This window comes from Chiloscyllium plagiosum, chromosome 28, assembly GCF_004010195.1.
Source record: "Chiloscyllium plagiosum isolate BGI_BamShark_2017 chromosome 28, ASM401019v2, whole genome shotgun sequence".
In the NCBI taxonomy this organism is placed as follows: domain Eukaryota; kingdom Metazoa; phylum Chordata; class Chondrichthyes; order Orectolobiformes; family Hemiscylliidae; genus Chiloscyllium; species Chiloscyllium plagiosum.
This window is the reverse complement of record NC_057737.1, coordinates 35,476,154-35,499,143: the sequence shown is the minus strand read 5'-3', so window position 1 is coordinate 35,499,143 and position 22,990 is coordinate 35,476,154. Positions and strand designations below refer to the sequence as shown.

Sequence of the window (22,990 nt, the reverse complement as noted above, 5' to 3'; positions counted from 1 at the left end):
GGCTTCACTACAACGGGAGACATGTGACCTAGATGCCTGGAGGGATAAAGGCAGTTACCATCAAGACAAAGGCTTACATTGTGTGATAATGCTGTTCCTTAAACAAGGTTATGTTGTCCTTGGGTTTCTTTTCACCACCAGAGTAATCATAAACTTAGAGGTTCCAGTTGTCTAGTTTGGATGGCTTTTAGGGCCAATTTGATTATACCTGACAGATACTGCCTCAGGCAAAAAACTTTCAAGTTTTAAAAGAGACTCTTGTACAATGAAAGAGGAATGGCCAGTTCTTCCAGTTCAGGGTTTGGTTTTAAGAAGCGGTCGGTTTTTGAGGCTGCTGGTCAAAGAAGCAGCTCCATGGATGGTGTTCCATGCTGAATCTGTCTGCCATCTCTCTGTCTCTCCTGCAAGATTGTGTGTTTGATTTTGCCTTTTTTGCCAAGAAGTGGAGTGTTTATGGAGATTGTTGCTGGAATTTGGAACAGCATCATTAAGTTGGGATAATCTGTTGGGTTTTCGGAGAGATTGTTATTTTGTATTATGTTCTCTTTTGTTTGTGTTTTATTTGGCACTCTGAAATAAATTCTGTTTTGTTTAAACAGACGGGTTTTGACCAGCTGTATCACTCCAGAAATATCCGTTATACACTTACTCAAAACAACTAGAAAAGTTAGGGTGCAGACTACCTTTTTGAAATGTTTTGGTGGGGGGGGGGGGGTCTGGCCTGGTCTCTAACAATTACGAATAGCCAACTATATATGGCCCATTCCAGAGGTCAAGTAGAATATAATCAGCACAACTTAAATTGCAATTCTATTGCGTAATTTTTTTAAGAAAAAAAATTAGAGACAGACATTCCAATGTCAGGTTATTATGCAATTGCAATCATTTCAGACCCATCGTAAGATACCTTGGCCCTTATTGTCTGGCTAATATCGACTTTGTGGAGGTTTCTAGAAGGTTATTGCTAAAGTCATGTAATCATAGCAGCTTAATTTGTTGGTCTGTTTAATGTGTTTTTAAAACAGTCATTAAATATGTATTAGGAATTGTGTCTTTTTTGCTCAGTTTGTAACTAGAGAAAACGAGCACCACATTTAGCAAAAGAGTTCTAAGCTCGAAAACTCTCATAACCTCTGACTCCTTACCTCTCTTTCCTTTTGTAGGATGCTCATTCAAACCTGACCAGGCTTTTGGCCATCTGCGCCAAAATCATCTTGTGGATTGGTATCAACTTTGCCTCAATAATGCTCCTGTGCCACTCTTTGGAATTTCAACTATCATGTGATCAATGAAAACTAAGACAAACCCAGTTCCACCCAGTATCTTCTGATTCACAAGTGATAGATCCATCAAATGAGCTAAGATGAAAATTGGATCTATGACATTGCTGTTTAGTGATCAGAGTACATCTTACCTCAGGACTATTCACTAATTGATGACACCGAATTCTAAGCTTAACCCATTTGTGCTGCTAAACAGTGGAATGAGTGGCCCTCAGAACCGAGACCAACATGAATGTCAATTTTGCTTCATCTCATTGCGTTGGTTGTGGCTGACATTAACAATCCATTTACCTTTGGTTTCATTTTGGAAACCTCCGCAGGAGTCAGTGTGTCTGCTTTAGCAAGGAGTGGTACAATGTTCACCTTGTTATGCACAGCTTTCATAAATTCCACATCCAATGGCCGTAACCTTCAAGACCAAATAGAATTTAATCACAAGAAAGTCCCTGTTCTTGCTGCTGTCAATTTGTCAGAGTTGTTTTACATTAGAATTCAAAGCTATCACAACATTATTTATAGTGTTCAAACTTCTTGTGAGGGGTTTCTCTCGTGGAGGATTAAATGCCATATATTTATAGGAGACGATGGCCTAGTGGAATTATCAATAGATTGTTAATCGCGAGACCTAGGTAATGTTCTGGGGTCAATTGTTGGAAAAGCCCTTTAGGGAGGAAAACTGCCATCCTTACCTGGCCTGGCTCACATGTGACTCCAGACCCACAGCAATGTGGTTGACTCTTAACTGTTGTCTGGGATGGGCAATAAACGCTGTCCTAGCCAGTGATGCCCACATCCCAAGACTGAATAAAATAAAATCTCCAGTCACACATGTTGGCATGACATTGGCACATTACACGAGATTCCATCAACTAGTTGTGGAAAGCACACTGCAATTCCCAATATAAACATAAAATACTGAAGCTGTTGGGAATCTGAAATAAAAACAAAAAAAGAAGTGTTTTGGCAGGTCTGGCAGCATCTGTGGAAAGAGAAACAGATTTAATGTTTCAAATCTGTTTATATTAAATCTTTTTCAAAACTGAAGGGGTCTGGAAATTATGTTTTTCACTGGGTTGATGAACAGGGAGGAGAAGCAAGTAGAACAGATGCTGAGGGTAACCAGAGCAGAGACAAGTGGCAGTAGGGAAGAGATTTAGATTCAGAATAAGTATTAATTGTCAGCATGAATAGTAGAACATTGGTCAACTCTGCTGACAGTAAATCTATGCAGTCATGACATTAATGGGGTAAGGGGATCTAATCAAAATAGTGGACAGAGCTCATGGACTGAAGTTGTTGAACTCAGTGTTGAGTCCTGAAGATTGTAAAGTGTAGAAGTGGAAAATTAGGTGCTGTTCCTCCAGCTTGCATTGGGCTAGATTGGAGCACTGCAGCAGGCCTCGGACAGAAATGTTAGCATCTCTGAAATGTATAGCCAGTGGGCTAGGTATGTTCATTGAGAAAGTGGCCTTTTTTTGATCCATACTCTCAACAAGTTTACAATAGCATTCATTTGCATCAATTGTTCTTATTCCTATCCAACTATCATAACAATATGTGTTCGTGTTTTCGTACTTCATATCTTCCAATCTTTGTTTTATTCATGCTAAGGTGAAACTCCCATGTGACCAGTAGAACTTCAGTAATTCAGTCACAAAACCGCTCAGAGACAGCGACTAGCTACTTGACTAGGGTCACAGATACTAGAGTGGAACTCAACTCCAAATTGCATGCAGATTCCCAAGTCAGTTTGAATGGGGAAGCATTTTTCAGAGTGTCAGGAGTAAATGGACTGGAGAAGTAAGACTGTCAGATCAGGTCTACAGAATGGTTTTGGCTGCTCACCCATGGCCAAATGGAGAGATGAAGTAAAGGCAGCAGTGAATTCGGTTGTCCACAATATTTTTCCTGTTCAGACCACTCTCATCACGGAAATACTGCTCAAACTGCTGGTCTATGTAATCAGCAATTGGCTTCCAACTAAGGAAGAAATGAAAACAAAATTCACAACAAGTTACACTGGCAAACAGAGATACAATTCAGTAAGAAGGGAGAGGGGAAGGAAAACAGGTACTACTATCACTTGTCTCTCATCATGTAGAGTTATGTTAATAGCAGCATGTGTTTGAAATGGCCTGGGGTGTCCCTATTCCATCAGAGAAGGGGAATGATCATTGATTCTATGGTATCAGGAGAGGGATGCTAATAGCATGGTGACATTGGGGATGGTGAAAGTCAATAGCTCCAGGTCACACTGACACAGAAACGTGAAAAGCTTGGGAAAGCTGACTTCAATAGCACTGTATCAAAAGTGAGAGATCAAATTAATGACACAACAAAAAGATTTACTATTGACAAAACTTTGCATCGAGGTAAGACAGGAGTCTACAATATCTGAAGGGTTGTGACAGTAAAGGGAACATGTACAACATTATACCATAACAGATTAAGGCAAGTGACAGATATACAATATAGTAAGGGTAATGAGAGTAGAAACAATCTGCCTTGTAGTGAAGGAACGTGGTTTAATACCATGGTAACACCACTGTGGCAATGTTACAGGATCAAGAAGTCACTTCTCAATGTTTTCTTACATCTTGAAAGCTATTCATCACTCAGGTTGATGAACACAGTTTTTAATTTCATGCGTTATGTTCTAATTGCTGAAACAGAGCCAACTCTCCATGCTACCTTCTTCTAAGCTGTCGCTTTACCCTGTGTTTTTTGCTTCATGTCACCTGATGTTATTCTATTGAACTAAGCCGTTAGCTCCACATACCATTCTTGGTTATTAATAGCATCGCCAAATCCTGGTGTGTCGATAATTGTTAGCCGAAGCCGAACTCCCTTCTCTTCAATTTCCACCGAATGTTTGGTGATATCAACAGTCTGGGTGATCCTCTCTGGAGAGATAATGGAAGTTGGGTTAGTGCCGCCATTAAACTGTATAAAGTTCAAGGGTGAGGACAACCTTTAAAGTATGGATTACAATTTCCTTATTTCCCAAATGAAATCTCATTCTTTTGACCGCTATCTTAAATGACTTAAGGATAGTCATTTAAGTCTAGACTGGATGTATTGAAGTGTAACACTGAAACAAGGATCTAAATAAAGCCCAGACTTAGGAGAGTGAAGTTTCTTCTCTCTATGATTGCTCAGTGGTTAGTACTGCTGCCTCACAGCGCCAGGGACCTAGGTTCGATTCCAGCCTCGGGCGACTGTGTATGTGGAATCTGCAATTTTTCCCAAGTCTGCGTGGGCTTTCTCTGGGTACTCTGGTTTCCTCCCACAGTCCAAAGATGTGCAGGTTAGGTGGACTGGTCATACTAAATTGTCCTTAGTGCCCAGGATGCGCAGGCTAGGTGGATTAGCCTTGGGAAAATGTTTAGGTGGGATGTTCTGAGAGTCAGTGTGAACTTGATGGGCTGAATAACCTGTTTCCATACTGTAGGGATTCTATGTTCTATTAACTGTGAGCACCAACAGACCTCAAACCCACCACCAGACTATGGAAGTTTGGGAATTCTCAGTTCAATTTTTTAATAGAATGGGTTGGTACACACAACTGACACCAATTCAACATGATTCTAGAAATCTTAGTTTGAGGCCACAAGATGGACACCTATGGGAAATGAAGCGAAGAGTTGGACGAGTTGCCGCTTCCAAATTTCAATTGAGATATGGGCTGGAGTTGTCCAGTTTGGAGTTTGATTACGGTGTCAGGTTCAGTAAGGGCATCACTTCCACCACAGCCTGTCATAATTTTCTTGCCTGATTACACACTTTACAGGTCATTGTCTGTGCAAAGAGTAGCAGCATAAGCTAAACAAATTACATGGAGCAGCCAGGCAGCAGGTTCTCACCTTTGTCAAAACCTTGCATCATTGAAAATTCACATGTCATTCTCAAAAGCCACATCTGAACTCCTTCATTCTTATGCCAGGAGCATCAAAGGAGTTGGTGTTGATTGTCCCCACCTCTTCAGAGATAGGGGATAACTTGTATATGTTTTGCACTAAGTTTACTGAGTTTTTGTTAAAGGGTCTACTGCCGGCCGTCCAGAAAGAAGGGAGATGCTCTTCTATAGTGATGGCACCAAGACTTCCCACCAAACCGAGATGGCCTGGACTGAGATCGCAGAACTGTGCAGCACCTGTGGCCCCTCATTGACATACCCAGAGGACACAGTGCGGAAAGAGGATGCCCAATTTTCTCTGTTCCATTAAGTTAGGTGGCATAATCTTCTCATCGCAAACTCACTTTTAGTGGTAACACTCAGTCTAACTTTACCGGCATGCCACAGAGGTGAAAAGCTTCAGCATCACATGAGTGCTCACACCACCCTTGACGTGACTGTAATAAGGTCAGGCAGCTAGACCTCAGAATGAGTTCCCTCTTTGGGGTCATTAATCTGGGCTGAACAGGGAACCCTGGCTGATAGATATTGACAGGAGGATTCCTGAAGAAGGGCTCATGCCCGAAACATCGATTCTCCTGCTCCTTGGATGCTGCCTGACCTGCTGCGCTTTCCCAGCAACACATTTTCAGCTGTGATAGATACTGACACTCTGGAATCTGACTCAATGAGGCAGTACTATATTCAAGGACTCTTCATGTCTGAAATAAAGGGCAATTTGGTGAAGGAAAACTGGCTTCTATGCTGCAAATCTTCTGACATTTCCTGGGTACCGTGCTTCCCATTCTTTTACAGAGGGAGGCACACCATCTCACATTCTCACTAACGGCTTAACAAACCATTCTATCGGACTCCATTGGTTTTTTTTTCCCTCTGTCTCATTCTTGGTGAAAATACCTAAGAAGGCAGGAGGGGAGGTGCTGGATTTCTACCTCATCACCAAATCCAAGGAACAGACAGTGAAGCTGGGAGAATGGATACCTCACAGCTGGGTAAGGACTGGGAGAGGTCCCGTACCAATGGAGCAATTGGCCAAGACAGAACTTAGTGGGGAATATTGCACTCAGTTCATCTCAGATGTACAGGCAGTCCTGCACATTCCTCGAGACAAGGATTTGTCACCAACTAATTCTTTCACTTCTCCTCCACTAGTACTAGCACTCAAAGTGTAAGAGTCCACAATCTAAGTCCAGCACCTCCATTGAGGATTACACATCTGAAACCTCAAATAATGCACTTGCCTACTCCACCAGCCCAGAAAAACCACCCCTCTGACCCTCCATGGGTACCTTAATTACTGTAGTAGATTCAGGGACAGAACTTGGTGAGAACTGGAATATGTTAATATCAAAGGGTTAATACTGTGGAGTGCCATAAGCACCACCTATTTTGGTTTATTATGGATTTGTGGAAGGAACAGCATGGGAACCTGGGGGATTTACATCTAAAATTCAAGTCCTCCTTAAAATCTCTCGTAATCTCAATCATGTCAATGCAGTTAGTGGCTGACAGGTAGTAAAGGACCTTTTGTTCAATACTTGAATCTCTTCTAGTTAGATAAGTAGTTTTCCTCTACTAGTGAACATATCACAAAAAAAAGTGGGATTCATCTATTTTAGCTGTGAAGAGTTGGGAATATTACACTTTAAGGAGAAAGTGAGGACTGCAGATGCTGGAGATCAGCCCTTTCCTGAAGAAGGGCTTATGCCCGAAACGTCGATTCTCCTGTTCCTTGGATGCTGCCTGACCTGCTGCGCTTTTCCAGCAACACATTTTCAGCAATATTACACTTTAGCCATGAAAAGGTGGGAGTCCTCTATTTTGGTCACAAAACATCGGAAAACCCTTTAGAACTGCATCAGAAAGCAGTATCGCTGTTAATAACAGCATAGAGAAAGCTTCAAAACAAGTTAAATAAATAATCACATTCAGAAGACACGGCATCAGAAATAACACTGCCAGTATGATTTGATTTCAGAGATGAGCCAAATAAACACTGCACTGGATATCTTGAAGGAAACTGTTAAGATGCAGAATCATTCCAAACTAAATGCTAATCAAAAGCTGAACAAGTAAATACACTTGTATAAAAATTGAGAGATTAGACAATGATACAAAGGAGTGAAAACAAAGGCAACAGATATTTTTGAAGTAGGACTGAAAGTCTTTAGGAATATTGTTATGCCAGAAAATATAGGCTTTGAAAGGACAAGATTTACTGGAAGAATTCAATATCCAGAGGAATCCAAATATAATTTCATTGATGATCTCTGTAGATTATGACAATTATGAGTTAGTGTCAGAATTCATGAGATAAAATTGTTATTTGGATTGTTGGGGAATCTTTGTCAGATTTATTAGCGTCCAAAGAAGCTGAGAGAATGGATCCAGAGGTGCTGGGCAAAATCAAAAAAGGAACAGAAAGCCAGGACATGAGAAGAATATTTTACTCCCTTATCTTCCCAGAAGAAGTCTTTACTGCTGGCTAGAGAACCGCAAAATCAGAATTGGAGCAGGAAGATGGGGTAGAGATTAGACCCAGCACGGGGGAAGAGCAGAAAAGTGAGCCCAATGCAGGTAGGGGGGGGAAATTGAACTCTTGCGGGACTGAGATATAAGCATGGCTAAGCACCTAAGCAGTTTAATGATGAACTTTTACATTTTACTTTTTTTATTTTTCTACCATGTATCTAAGATTTTCTACCTAAGATGGCAAAAGGAATGGCGTTATTTTACACTTCTCACTGTACTCCTGTATTATCGTACTTGAGTACAGAGGAACCTTGATTATCCGAAGGGCACGGACAGGCAGTATTTTGTTGGGTTAACTGAATTCCAGATAACCGAATGCCGGATAACATTGCGATCTTGCCAGATAATCTGATATTTGGATAATCGAATGCTAAATTACGTTCCTCTGTTCACGTGACAATAAAATCTAATTCTAATCCTAATTCCAGAGACAGTAATTCAGATGGTGATTGAAGTTGAAATCCAGAAGCAATACAAATCAACCCAATAATGAGAAGGCTCATCTTGTCATAAGTCCATGGAAGGTATTGAATTCTTATATACAAAGCTATAAATGAAAAAAAAATGCGAAAAAAAATACAGCATTATGGGTCCAGCAAGCACAAGACACAAACTTCTTGTTAAAATTGAGCACAATTATTAAAAGTGAGTACTTAATTTGTCACACAATAGATTATTTTCATAAAATGTGCAAAAGTGGAATCAAGTTTCAAGAAACCAAGAATCAAAAAACTACCCACAAGGTTAATGAAATAAAATAGCTTACAATAGAAGAACAACTTAAAACGTTTCTAGGGTAATACTTGCACTTTTGGATGTTGATATTTATGTCAATGGTTATTTAAGAACTTTCAAGTTATACCGTAAGACATAGGAGTGGAAGCAAGGCCATTCAGCCTATTGAGTCCACTCTGCCATTTAATCATGGCTGATACACTGGAACAGGTGTCACTACATTGTTTTCTAAGGCTCACTATCTGACAATGTCTACAGCTGACAATGTTTTTTTTTTGAGATTAGATTACATTATAGTGTGGAAACAGGCTCTTCGGCCCAACAAGTCCACACCGACCCGCCGAAGCGCAACCCACCCATACCCCTACCTGCATTATCCAGGAGGTACAGCACTTAAGGTTAAAAGACAACTTACAAGCAACTGTTTAATATGGGAGATGCCAAACAGTCAAACACCAAATGTACTTCACAATCAAGAATTCTCACTCAAATAGGAATTCATGTTTAGCACTGAATCTTCTTCAAATGGAAGGAGTTAAATTATTTAGAGTCAAGAATTAACTAGTCAACAAACAGCCAATTAAGGAACTACCAGCCAAAGACAACTAGTAGAGGATTTCATAGATGCCCTTTAACTCATTATGGGAACAAAACAAAACTAAATCTATTAATATTACTTATGTTGGCATTAGAAATCTGTTTTACTTTGTGAATAAGATGAGAACTATCCATTCTGGGTGGGGCAGAAATGTTTTCCACTGCTATCAGCACTGAAAGAGTTCAGTTTCGAAGAATCAGCAAGATTTGTGAGGAAGCACAAGTAGCGAGATAGCCCCACGAACAGTATTCCCCTGTGGAGCCACTTGATGAATTTACAACTGAATTAACTCAGACTGCAACATAGCTCAGTCAACAACTAACTCAGCTATTCAAGTCTGATGTTAGACACAGCGGTGATTTGAAAGGGACATTTTCAAGTAGAATATTTTACTCCCTTATCTTCCCAGGGAAGTCTTCAGTAGCACAGTGAGAGGGGTAAAAACAATGACTGCAGATGCTGGAAACCAGATTCCGGATTAGTGGTGCTGGAAGAGCACAGCAGTTCAGGCAGCATCCGAGGAGATGCTGCCTGAACTGCTGTGCTCTTCCAGCACCACTAATTCAGAAGCACAGTGACAGAGATCACTTCAAGCAAGAAGCAATCTTCAAATTCTCCAATGAAATCTCCACCCACATTTGATACAGCTTTTCAAAATCAACAAATGTACAGTTTGAAGACAACATTGTGGAATTTTACTTTATAAGTCCCACTGCCTCCCGGACATTCACCCCTCAGCCTCAGCCCAATGTGTATGTTCTTGATCCTCAGCTATCAAAACCTACTCTAACATATTCAACTCTGACTATCTCCTACACTGCATAATACCTCCAGACAGGAGACTGGGGACTGGTCTCGGGGAGAGATGGCGGCCTTCTGGTATTATCACTATACTATTAATCCAGAGACCTAGGTAATGTCCCAGGGACCCGGTTTCGAATCTCACCACAGCAGATGGCAGAATTTGAATTCAATAAAAATCTAGAATTAAGAGGAGTCTAATGATGACCATGAATCCATTAATTGATTGCTGTAAAACCCATCTGGTTCACGAACATCCTTTAGGGAAGCAAACTGCCATCCTTACTTGGTCTGGCCTATATGTGACTCCAGAACCACAGCAATGTGCTTAACTTCCAAACTACCCTCTGGGGAAGTAGAGATGATCAATAAATGAAGGCCTAGCCAGTGATGCCTTCATGCCATGAATGAATTTAAAGAGAAAAAAAACAGTTGCCCGCAGCAGGGCTGATACCATGAACAAAGCCTTTGTTACCCCGGATTGACTGGTGTCTACCCCTCCTCCCCAGACTGCATTCAAGTACTCCCCACCCACCCTCCCCCCAGACTGACTGACTCATGTTGCTAACTGGGATGGACACATCTTCATGTTGCATCGATATCCCACATGAGGAATTTTGATGCTGACGGCTCAAAGTCTGATTTCCTCAGACTTCTTTCCTTCATTGGCATCAAATTGACCAATGTGCGCTTTATTAGCTCCTGTGTTAGAATGTTGAGGCAAACTACATATAGTGAAGCTTTAATGATTCCAGTCTACTTGTTGCCAGGAGGGCCAACTGGGCAAAAATGTTACGTGACACCACTGTGATTATTACTGTCACATCACTGCAATATTAGAATAACATTCACTGATGTACTGGGTATCAGTGACATCCTCTTACAGCTTGATCAGGCTGCTAGGCAGTCTGTAGGGCAGGAGAAAAAGGTAATTCACAGTATTTTGGCACAACCAGACTGTTTCCAAAAATGTTGCCTTAAGAGTTTGACTGAAAGAGAAGAAATATTTACAGTATATTTTGTTTCTGACATTGCAAAGATATTTTCCAATGCTGCTGATCTCATCAAATGCTGACTGTCCTATTTCCACTGAAGTTCAATCAGACTACTTAGCAAACAAAATACTCAGAATCTGACCTTCTGTATTGAGGAACTTCCTGTCTTTGTACAGGTCTGTGAGAAAAAGGCTGTTAACCAAGGTTGATTTCCCAAGGCCAGATTCCCCTGAAAGGAAGCAACAAAAGACAGATCAGATTAGAGCCATTGAACATTGGGGAACGTTCATAGAGATCCACTTTCTTTGGGGTCAGGCACAGAGGTCATGATATTATAGCGATCTAGTCTGCTTGATTTATGACTAGGGTACAATATCTGTGATACATTACTGAACGAATTTCAAACAGATTTAACTTGACTCAAACAGAGTTTCACCTGTAAACTGGCTTGATAACCGGGACGTGACTATTTTCTAATGACTCCCTTTGGTTGGAAACATCTATGAGCATTAGAAAATGTTTTACCAACATCTATGTCTGGGACAAACTACTCAGCTTGCCCATTGTTAGAATAAACTTGTAGTTGTGCTATAGAGACAATAGAGACATTGCTGATGTGCAGCAAGCTTCTCAGGTTGCACTGAGGCTCTCTGTCTGTAAGAGAGTATTAGCTAGTAGTCGATAGTATTGGGCTAGCTTCTGATCACCCGGTTACTGTACACTACCCACTTACATGTACCGAAACAACAGTCATTACCAAATTAGCAAGTCTACAATGACCATGATGTTTGTTATTCAATCATGGACATCACTTGTTAAGTCAGCATTTATTGTTCATGTTTAAAAACCCTCCAGAAAAAAAAGTCGTTGTGAGCTGTCTTCATGAAATTCTGCTGTCCTTTTGATGTAGGTGCACCCACAATGCTGTTGGGAAAGGAGTGCTGGGACTTTGATCTAGCAACAGTGACAGAATGCGGATATATTTCCAAGTCAGGATTGTGTGTGGTTTGAAGGGGAACCTGCAGGGGATGGTGTTCACATGCATTTGCTGACCTTGTCTTTCCAGGTGGAAGGTGCTATCAGAAGAGCTTTGTTAAACTACTGCAATGCATCTTGTAAATAGTATATACTGCTAACACTATGCACTGATGCTAGAGGGAATGCATGGTAATGTATTGGATGCCAATCCTGCTTTCTCCAGGATGATGAGGAGAAAGTGAGGTCTGCAGATGCTGGAGATCAGAGCTGAAAATGTGTTGCTGGAACAGCGGAGCAGGTCAGGCAGCATCCAGGGAACAGGAGAATCGGTGTTTTGGGCATAAGCCCTTCTTCAGGAATGCCTGAAGAAGGGCTTATGCCTGAAACGTCGATTCTCCTGTTCCCTGGATGCTGCCTGACCTGCTGCGCTGTTCCAGCAACACATTTTCAGTTCTCCAGGATGATGCCAAGCTTGAGAGTGGTGTTGGAGCTACCCTCATTTAACTAAATGGGAAGTATTGTGCCATGTATATGGTGGTAAAGCATTTGGGAGTCAGGAGGTGAGTGACTTGCTGCAGAATTCCCAGCCTGTAACTTGCTCACATAGCCACAGCATTTATATGATCAGTTCAGTTCAGTATCTGGTCATTGTCAACATCCCGGAGATTACGAGTCAGATTTTCAGCAGTGGCAATGCCATTAAATGTCAGGTGGTAATGGCCACATTGTTATTTGTTTGAAATGGTCATTGCCTGGCACTCATGTGGTGCGAATGTTACTTGCTAATTATCAGCTAAAGCCTGGATATTTACCCAGGTGTTGCTGCATAGAATCAGTGCTTCAGTATCTGAATAGTTCCAAAATAGTACTGAATATTGTGCAATCGTCAGCAAACATCCCCATTTCTGACCTAATGAGGGGGAAGGTCATTGGTGAAGAAGCTGAAGATGGTTGGGACTAGAATACCACCCTGAAGAATTCCTGCAGTGCTGTCCTGGTGCTGAGATGATTGACCTCCAACAAGCACAGCTTTCTCCCTTTGTGCCACGTATAATGACTCCCACCTGTAGAGAGTTTCCCTCCTGATTTCCATTGATTCCAGTTTTGCTGGGCTCCTTCATACCACACTCAGTTTAATGCGACCTTGAAGTCAATGGCAATCTCTCACAGTTCATCTCTGGAATTCAGCTCGTTTGACCACTTTTGGACAATGGCTCAACTGAGGTCAGGAGCTGAGTGACTAACAGAAACCAACTGAGCCTCAGTGGGCATGTTATTGCTGAGCAGGTTGTGCTTGGTAACACTGCTGACAATGAAGAATTTTCTGAAGTGAAGAGTCGACTTTTAGGTGGTAATTTGCCCAGTTGGATTTGTCCTGCTTTTTGCACAGAGGACATTCCTGAGCAAATTTTCCTCACTGCTGGGTAAATGTTAGTGTTGCAGCTGCTCTGGAAATGCTTGGCTAGGGGTACAGCTAATTCTTCAGTACTATTGCAGAGTATTGTCAGGGCCTATAGCATTCACATGGTCAGTGTCTTCAGTTATTTCTTGACATCACATGGACTGAAACATGGCTGTTGAAGACTGACATCTGTGATGCTGGAGAAGCCAGGGTATGACTGAGATGGATCATTCACTCAGCACCAGGTTGATCCCTCATTCTGTGATATGTCTGATGCTGCTCCTGGCATGTCCTCCTGCACTCTCCATTGGATTGATGGGAATGATAGAGTGGGGGACATATTAGGCTATGAGGTTACAAATTGCATTTGAATATATTCTGCTGATGCTGATGGCTCACAGTATCTCATCGATATCCAGTTTTGCGTTGCTCGATCTGTTGGAAGTTTAATCCATTTAGCACGGTGAAAGAGCCACACCACAATGGAGAGTATCTCAATGTTAAAAAGTAATTTCTTTGGTATTACCAGAGCAGAATGCATGGTGTTATTTAAGACTGGGAACGTAGAATTACTAAAATGGAATGCTGCTAAAGTAATGTGCCTTTGTGTCAGATGTCATTGAGGTATATTGCTAAGTTAATGATCAAAATTCCATGAAAACAAACTGTTTTACCTGCCACCAGTAGTGTGAAATCAAACCCTTTCTTTACTGACTTGCGATGAACCTGGTTGGGTAATGTTGCAAAGCCAACATACTCTTTATCCTGGTCCTGTGGAATTAAACAAGGAGGTATTATTCACCAATTGCTACGTAACTGAAAACCATAAACACCAGTCACATCCTGTGAAATTCCTCAAAACACGTTCCATCTTCCATTTCTCACCACACCGTGATTTTGAGTCTTCTTTTCACACCATTTCAGTTTCTTTACTTTCCATTCCACATGCTGCTGATTCAACTCTCTGCTCCCCTCATTCACTGCCAATTCCATCATTTGCACCTCACCACTCTGCATGACTTCATTTTTCTCGTGTATTATTTAATGGTTTCTTTCTCTAAACTGAAAGCATGTACAGCAGTGATCACATGACTAAGCAAATAGAATGTGCCTATAAATACATTTCTCCAAACATTCCTCCTTTCATTAAAAAAAACGTACACTTATCTATCCAAAATATATGGTCTATACCAAAAAAATGATCATTCATGAACCAATAGTATGGACAGAACCTTAGAGTCCTGCAGGATGCACAAAGAATGCTGGGTGGGAGAACTGAAATGGGTAAGAGTCAAAATGTAACATTCTTGTCAGTGAGATAAACCTTTGCAATGAAGTTCTCCAACCTTAAAAAAAATGGGTTGATGTCCCATTGCAGATGTCAAGAAACCTATCCACATGTATTTTTATCTCATTGAAAACACAACTTTCTGGAATTAAATGCTCATTACTACAGGAAATTAGGAACAGGGTGGGCCATTTGGCCCTGCAATCCTACTGCACCTATCACTAACGTCACAGTGATCTGCTTGTAACCTCAACTTCTCTTTCCTGTCTGCATCACATAACCCTCAACCCGATTGTCCATCACTTTCCTGCCTATAATCCATAACCATGGACTCCCTTGTCCATCACTTTTCTGTTATACTCTCAATTCTCTTTTCCATTACATTCCTGCTTCAAGTCCATAACTCTCAACTCCCTTGTTCACCACTTGCATGTCTATACTCCACAACCCTCGATTTCCTTCACCATTAAAAATCTAACTCAACCATGAATAAATTTAAAACTCCGCCTTTCCCCATCTTCTTAGGAAGAGAAGCTAACATTCCATTAACCTTCAGAGAAAAGAATTCACCCTATCTCTATATTCAAATGGAGACCATTTATTCTTAAACTATGTCCCTAATTTATTTTCTCTCTCAACAGAAAACTTCCTCCAGGGATCCAAGCTTTCTAGTTCCCTCAAGGTCTCGTAAGTTCCCAATTAAGTTCTACACAATCAAGAATCAGTCCCTTCAGATACCCAGTTGCGAAAGTAGCTGTGTACCTGGTAACATTCACTTTTTCTTGGTCTTTGATGTGAATACTTGCTGCTCTGTCCTTATTGGGATATGGTTTTAAATGATGGTTGCAATGAGTTGCAGTGTAAGGTCTTCAAGTATAGTTCAAGTATCAAAGGAGAGGCATCTCATGTAGTCCAACAAGAGTCTGAGACCTCTGATATGGCTTCCTTCACCAATTATGGATATGTGTTGGCGATGCACTCACCAGATTGTGACTCCAAGCCTACTAGAGATAGTGGATCCACCTAGTTGAATGTCTCTGTGATGGTGGAGGGTGCAGCTGTACACCTTGTAGATGTAGTGTCAGAGACATCATCCCCAGAAGTTCTGTTGCTGGTGGGGCAGGTGCCTGAGCTTTGTGATTTCTCCTCTTGTGGTAGCCACTAATACCTGTGGTGGAGGAGAGAAAGAATTAGCTGCTGGAGATGCACAGTCCTTTGTTTAGACAATGTCTGATACAGTCTGCACATCATAGAACAGCACACCAGCTGCTTCCTCACTGGCTTCCTGGGACAGTCCCATCCTTCCATCAATACAGAAACAATCATGGACCTTCCTGGCCATCTCAGTTGCCTGCTCCTTGAAAAGGGTGGGCATATGAATATCTGACATTCCTCGATTGGTCTGGGAGGGCTTCTTCTTGTTATTGGCAATCTTGCCCTGCAGACAGTGAAAGAGGAATTATCGAGCATCACTGCAACAGATTCATGAGCACGTTATGAGCATGTGTAGCATTGCCTGGTACTGACTGCTTCCCAGTAAGTGATTAGCAACAACACTGACAATACAACTGGTCATGGTTGAGGCAACTCTTCAGTGCATCTATTCCATGTAGTGCTAAGGCATGCAAGTGGTCATCCATTTGTGAAATTCATCCGTATTGGCACAGTTAGACTGAGTGAGGACTGTTGGTTGGCACTGGAGCCCAATTCTCCAGTGAGGGTCACATCACAGGTCAGTGCCTTGGTCTATGCCACTTCAGATTTTTGGCTGGAAGGAGCGGATGGGGTAGGCATCTGTCACCATCCAAGGATCTCCTCCTTTCCTGGATGGTCTCATCCAAAACCACAAGTGAGGCAAAGCTCAAATAGACTGGGGGAGAGGGACCAGTCTTTGCTTCTTCCTGCCATTTCACAGCAGAGGGTAAGTAACAAATGCTGAAAGGTGCTGCAGGTTTGCAATGACAGAAGGACGACTAGCAATCCTATAAACTAGGGCTTTTGAACTTGGATGGTCCTGCCAGAGTTGAGAACTTCCTGAAAATTTCTTGGTCATCATCTGCAACAACTCCGATGCAAAGTAGTAAGTTAAAAACCACGTGATTATGCATGTAAACTTGTCCTGCCCTGGAACAGAAGTAATGATTTCCAATACATCCAATGCCACACTGATATTCTGTAATAGAAGATTCCACCCTGTGTGTCATTCCAGTCTGCCACTTTCTTCAGTCGCTGAAGCATTCAGGTCTTTTAATGGTATGTCCTGTAAGTTGTCGCTAGCTGTTCATCTGGACTCTGCTCATTCATGGAGTGAGGTTGTCATTTCCTTGATTACTCCCCTTTTTCCCAGCTCTTCTGCCTCATCTTTCAGGTTGGCCTTTCAGGATGGCAGCAGGAACACATCTCAGCAGATGCCAAGTTGCTCTCTCTCACACATTAATTTTAAGATGATATTCACCAAGAAAACATCCAAGGCCCATGAAAAGATTTCCCTACTTTTTAAAAGTCTGTTTGGCTGTTCATGACCTTGTGCCCTTAAAAATGCTGCAAGTCTCTTCCAGTACATGTAGCATTACATTCCAAGCTTTAGACTTGTTTAATATCTACAACATAGAACTGCAAATTTCCTCCTTCCCACCGCACTGGGCTGTCAGCTTCATTCATATCTGGGAATCTGGGTCATTCCATCACAAACTCTCCTTTAATCGTTCATGTTTCGAGTCACAAGTTTGAGCCACTTCTCACAGATCTGCAAAGTTCACTTTATTACTCATAACATGGGAATAAATCTCACTTTTCACATTCCCTTAATGTTCTCCCTCCACCATCATCATTCTAACAGCCACAGACTATTTCTCACCTTCTGGTTGGTGGACAGTGCCAACCTGTTTTATGGTGTAGAATGACTTGTCAGAATCATTGTCCCACAGTTCACCAGCAGCCACCTTTGTAGGCTTGCTTTGTTTATTTCCAACAAAATACTTGTGTGCAATTAATCCAGCTTTCCGCAGTCAGAACTTTCCCCCATGCTGGGCATACTTTCGTTTTGTTGTAGCAGCGTCCTCTGCAATATTTACATCTTGTACTCTGGCTTTGATCTTTCTGCTGTTCCTTCTGGGAATATTTATTCCTTTCTTTCAGAGTAATGCAAAGTCTCAGCAGTTCTCCTGATTTAAAACCTCAGAGCTTCCGCACAATTTAATCACTATCCTCGGCTAAGGTTCTCATCTCATGAGCTACCATTTTCATTTCTTGACAAAATGTAATGTATTTGACATTTTCTATAAATCAATTGATTCAAAGCTCTGCTGTCTAGAATGCAAATGTTCTTTCATCACTCCCGTATATGCTGATCTAAGTCAGCTCACAATTCAGCAAAGCATTGATTTTCAAACTGTCCTCCCTATCGCTGCAGCCTCCTCCAGCCCCTCCCTATCTCTGCAGTCTCCTCCAGTCCTACAACCCTCTCTATCTCTGCAGCCTTCTCCATCCCCTACGGCCCTCCCTATCTCTGCAGCCTCCTCCATCCCCTATGGCCCTCCCTATCTCTGCAGCCTCCTCCATCCCCTATGGCCCTCCCTATCTCTGCAGCCTCCTCCATCCCCTACGGCCCTCCCTATCTCTGTAGTCTCCTCCATCCCCTACAACTCTCCCTATTTCTGCAGCCTCCTCCATTCCCTACAACTCTCCCTATCTCTGCAGCCTCCTTCAGCCCTACGACCCTCCCCATCTCTGAAACGTCCTCCAGCCCTATGACCCTCCCCATCACTGAAACGTCCTCCAGCCCCTACAACCTCTTGGGAACAGTTAGTACCCACACGAAGGAAAAGATCCATCTTTAAAAAATCAGTCACAGACAGCTAAGGGGGTAAGCGACTATAAAATTAAGAGAAAGGTCCTGTAAAAATACAAAGAACAGTACAGATTCCAAAGAATGGGACAAACTCAAAGACCAGCGAGTGGGTAACAAAGCAGCTATCAGAGTGACTAAAAACAGAGTCCGTACAATGCGGAAAGAGGCCATTCAGAACACCCGGCAGAAATCCAAACAGATGGGCAGAATGTGCAAACTCGACAAAGATAATCACCCCAGGCTGGAATCAAACCTGGGTCCTTGGCACTATGAATCAGCATTGAGCCACTGAGTAACCACTGAGCTGCCCCATTTTGAAAGCTAACTTGCAAAGGACATAAATGAGAAGAGATTTTAATTATAAAAGGGAAAGCAGCTGGTTAAGAGTACTATTGGCCCACTGAAGGCTGAGTGGGGATATTGTCAGTAACTATGGGGAAATGCTAGACATGCTGAATGATTATTTTGCTCCAGTACACGCAGCAGAAAAGGAGGAAAGCTTGCCAGAAGTCCTAAAGAAAGTACACCTCCAAATAGGTGAGGCCCCAACACAGAGGTTGGGCTTAACTGGTTTCTATCTGCCAGATTTTTTGAACAGTAGAGAGACATGAGCAAATTTCCAATCCAGAGGTACAATTCCTAAATCCAGGGAAGTTTGAAAGTTTATGGTTACGGCATTAGCAATGTGCTCTCCTACCTCCATTAACACCCTGGAGGTAAGCGACTATAAAATTAAGACAAAGGTCAAAATTAAGATAATCAGGGACAGGGTCAAAATGAAATTAGCTTCAGGAAATCCTTAATTATAGGGAATTTAATGGAACTGAAGAGTGACAAATCCCAAGGTCTGATGGTTTCCATCCAGGGTGTTAATGGAGGTAGGAGAGCACATTGCTAATGCCGTAACCATACACTTTCAAACTTCCCTGGATTTAGGAGTTGTACCTCTGGATTGGAAATTTGCTCATGTCTCTCTACTGTTCAAAAAATCTGGCAGATAGAAACCAGTTAAGCCCAACCTCTGTGTTTGGGGCCTCACCTATTTGGAGGTGTACCAATTGTTGCTGTCTGCAATCAAGGATGGGGTAACTGATCACCTTGAAAAATGCCAGTTAATGAGTGAGTGTCAGCATGGATTCATGAAGAGCAGAAACAAAAACAGGAACTTTCAGAAAAGCTCAGCATGTCTGACGGCACCTGTGGAGAGAAATCAGAGTTACTGTTTCGGGTCCAGTGACCCTGCCTCAGAACCACTGAAAAAGGGTTGCTTAACCCAAAATGTTAACTCCGATTTCTCTCCACAGATGCTGCCAGACCTGCTGAGCTTTTCCAGCAGTTTCTGATTTGCAGTATCCACCGTTCTTTTGGTTTTTATTCATGTAAAGCCTGACAAACTCCCGAGAGTTTGAAGAGGTAACAAAGATGGTGGATAGAGATAAGTCGATGGATGCTGTTGGATTGGACTTTGAGGCTTTTGATGAAGTCACACACAAGGAGACCGTTAGCTAAGCTGGTAATTGAGGTCAAATTACTGACATGAATATGAAATTGATCAAGTAGCAGGAAACAGAGTTGGAATAATGGGTAAATAATCAAATTGACAGGGTGTCACTAGTGGTGTCAACAGGGATCTGTGTTGGGACCTCAAATATTCACAATATTCATTAGTGACTTAGTTAATGGGCATAAAAAGTTAAATATCCAAATTTGCTGATGATACAAAATTGGGTAGCAATGTAGACAGTGTTGATGAAGCATAAAATTACAACTGGATATTGATAGATTAGCTGAATGGGCAAAGCTGTAGCAGATAGATTTTAACATAAGCGCATGTGAAGTTTTCCGTTTCACATTGAAAAAGCATAGGTCAGGGTTTTTTTTAAAAAGAAGGCACAAAGTTAAATGCAGTGGATGTCCAAAGGGATTTGAGTTCTTTAATATACCATGAACAAGTGCAGAAAACAGTCAAGGCAGTTAATGGATTTCTGGTCTTCACATCTAAAAGGCTGGAATACAAGGATGCAAATGTTATGCTACACTTATACAAAAGCATAGTTCGACCCCACTTCGAATACTGTGAGCAGATCAGGGCACCACACCTAAGGAAGGATGTTTTGGCCCATGGAGGGAATTAAATGCAGGTTTACAAGGATGAAACCTGGACTTCAGGGGTTAAGTTTGAGGAGACATTAGACAACTTAGGCCTTCAGAATTTAGAAGTTTAGGGGTGATATAATTGATGCCTTCAAGATATCAATAGGGAAAGACAGCGTCGTTAAAAATAAATGATTTCCACCAGTTGGAGATTCTAGAACCCAGAGGCAATTAGGACCAGGCTATTCAGGAGAGATGTTAGTATTCACTTCTATACACAGAGTAGAAAAAGCTTGGAACTCTCTCCCTCAAATGGTAGTTGATGCTAATTCAATTATTAAATTTAAATCTGAGAGAGACAAATTTTTATGAATGGTACAAATGGAAATGGGCCCAAGGCAGGCATATGGAGTTAAGCCACGATCTTTGGAGCAGGTTTGAGGGGATGAATGGCAGGTTCCTGTTCCTATGTTCCTAAGCTGAGAGGATGAATCATGAAGGTCTGGTGAAAATCCTTTAACTTCCCACTTCCAGTATCCAATATGAAAATTGCATTCTCCCACACTCCCAGCATCAGAGATTGACATAACAGCTTCTACTTCAGTACAGTACTGAAGGTGTACTGCATTGTTGGAAGCGCTGTTTTTCAGATGAGATATTGAAGAAAGGCCTATTGGGATGTAACAGACTTCATGGCACCATTTCAAAGAGAATTGGAGTTATTCCAAGTGTCCTGACCAATATTTATTCTTCAATTAGAATCACACAAAGTGGAACACCTGCTTATTAAAAGACTGCTATTTCTGGGAGCTTGCTATGTACAAATTGGCTGGTATAGTTCCTTACACTGTAACTATCAGTACACTTCAAAACTGTTTCATTGGCAGTTAAAAAAAAGAGACATCTGGTGGTCATGAAAATCATTATATAATGTGTACCTTTATCTTTTTTAAATCGCTTCATTCCTCTACCCTTCTATAACTGTTTAGTATTGAACACTAACATATTATACTGTTTGGAGCACAGATTGCATCCATAGGTAAGCACAATGGATGCATAGGAAAAGCTTAGAAAAGTTTGGAAATGTTATATGATCAAATGAATGAACTATGAAAGATTCTTATTATTAAATAAAACAACTTCATTATTATGTCTTACACAAAGTGTTCTGTATTGTATAGAGTCAAGGAATAATTATAACAGTTTCTGTAGAACATGCACTAAGAACATAATCTGTTTTTGAATTCTTCTGCATATGAATTTGAGTTCATGGACAGATTAATAATAATTAAAGTTAGCATCTAGATCACTGAAAGTATGTTCTTAGGCTTGATAAAGAGCCCAGGAGAAAGTGAGGACTGCAGATGCTGGAGATCAGAGTTGAGAGTGTGGTGCTGGAAAAGCACAGCAGGTCAAGCAGCATCCGAGGAGCAGGAGAGTCAACATTTCAGGAATAAGCCCTTCATTATTCCTGATGAAGAGCTTATGCCTGAAACGTTGACTCGCTTGCTCCTCGGATGCTGCCTGACATGCTGTGTTTTTTTTCAGAGTGACCCTTTTTGATAAAGAGCCCAGTCCATCGTGAATCTACATACATTTTATACAATGAAGCAGGAAGTCTTCAAAGATTCCTGTCAGATTGCTGCTCCACCCCTGGATTCTTGTGCCCAGGAGTTCTACATTCCTGACTGGGTTTGGTGATCCTGGCTTCTTCAGAAATTGCTCTTTTATAGTTCTGGGCTTTGGGGATGGGGAGTTCTCAAGCCATGCTTTAACAGCAGTAACCATAATATTTTGGTAAGTGTCCTAACACACATTTAAACCAAAAGTTATTTTGACAACTTTTCAGCGAGTTGGGGTCAGAGTGAAATGGTGAATGTGCCAGCGTGTAGGGTGTGGGTTGGTTGGGTGAGTTACATGTATAAGTGGCAACTGGATAGGGTGGAAAGTGTTTAGGGAGACAGGTGGGTAGGTGCCGAGGTGGGTTGGGTTGGGTTACGCCAGGAGGATTTGTCAGGTTGGGGGCTAGTGCAGTGAGGTCACATCTGGGTTGGAGACAGTGGGTCAGCTGTTTGCTGTAGTAACTAGAAACCGACCGACTCCCACAGCTACCTGGACTACACCTCCTCCCATCCTGCCCCCTGTAAAAACGCCATCCCATTCTCCCAATTCCTTCGACTCCGCCGCATCTGCTCCCAGGAGGACCAGTTCCAAAAACGCACAACCCAGATGGCCTCCTCCTTCAAGGACCGCAACTTCCCCCCCGACGTGGTCGACGGTGCCCTCCACCGCATCTCCTCCACTTCCCGCTCCTCCGCCCTTGAGCCCCGCCCCTCCAACCGCCACCAGGACAGAACCCCACTGGTCCTCACCTACCACCCCACCAATCTCCATGTACAGCGCATCATCCGCCGTCACTTCCGCCACCTCCAAACAGACCCAGCACCAAGGATATATTTCCCTCCCCACCCCTATCAGCTTTCCGTAGAGACCACTCCCTCCGCGACTCCCTCGTCAG

General features: G+C 42.0%; 1 protein-coding gene across 13 annotated transcripts in view; it reads right to left on the bottom strand.

Moving 5' to 3' along the window:
- The window catches only part of LOC122564112 (septin-4-like), a 125,833-nt gene that overhangs the window by 30,435 nt on the left and 72,408 nt on the right, over positions 1 to 22,990 (bottom strand). For 12 of the 13 annotated variants that reach the window (XM_043718685.1, XM_043718686.1, XM_043718690.1 and 9 more), the window contains 5 exons: positions 13,915 to 14,011; positions 11,003 to 11,089; positions 4,063 to 4,186; positions 3,129 to 3,263; positions 1,575 to 1,692 (listed from right to left, as the gene is read on the bottom strand). In XM_043718685.1, coding sequence (XP_043574620.1) covers positions 1,575 to 1,692; positions 3,129 to 3,263; positions 4,063 to 4,186; positions 11,003 to 11,089; positions 13,915 to 14,011 — 561 coding nt within the window. The remainder of the gene's footprint in view (positions 1 to 1,574; positions 1,693 to 3,128; positions 3,264 to 4,062; positions 4,187 to 11,002; positions 11,090 to 13,914; positions 14,012 to 22,990) is intronic. The other variant, XM_043718696.1, reaches the window with a different exon arrangement.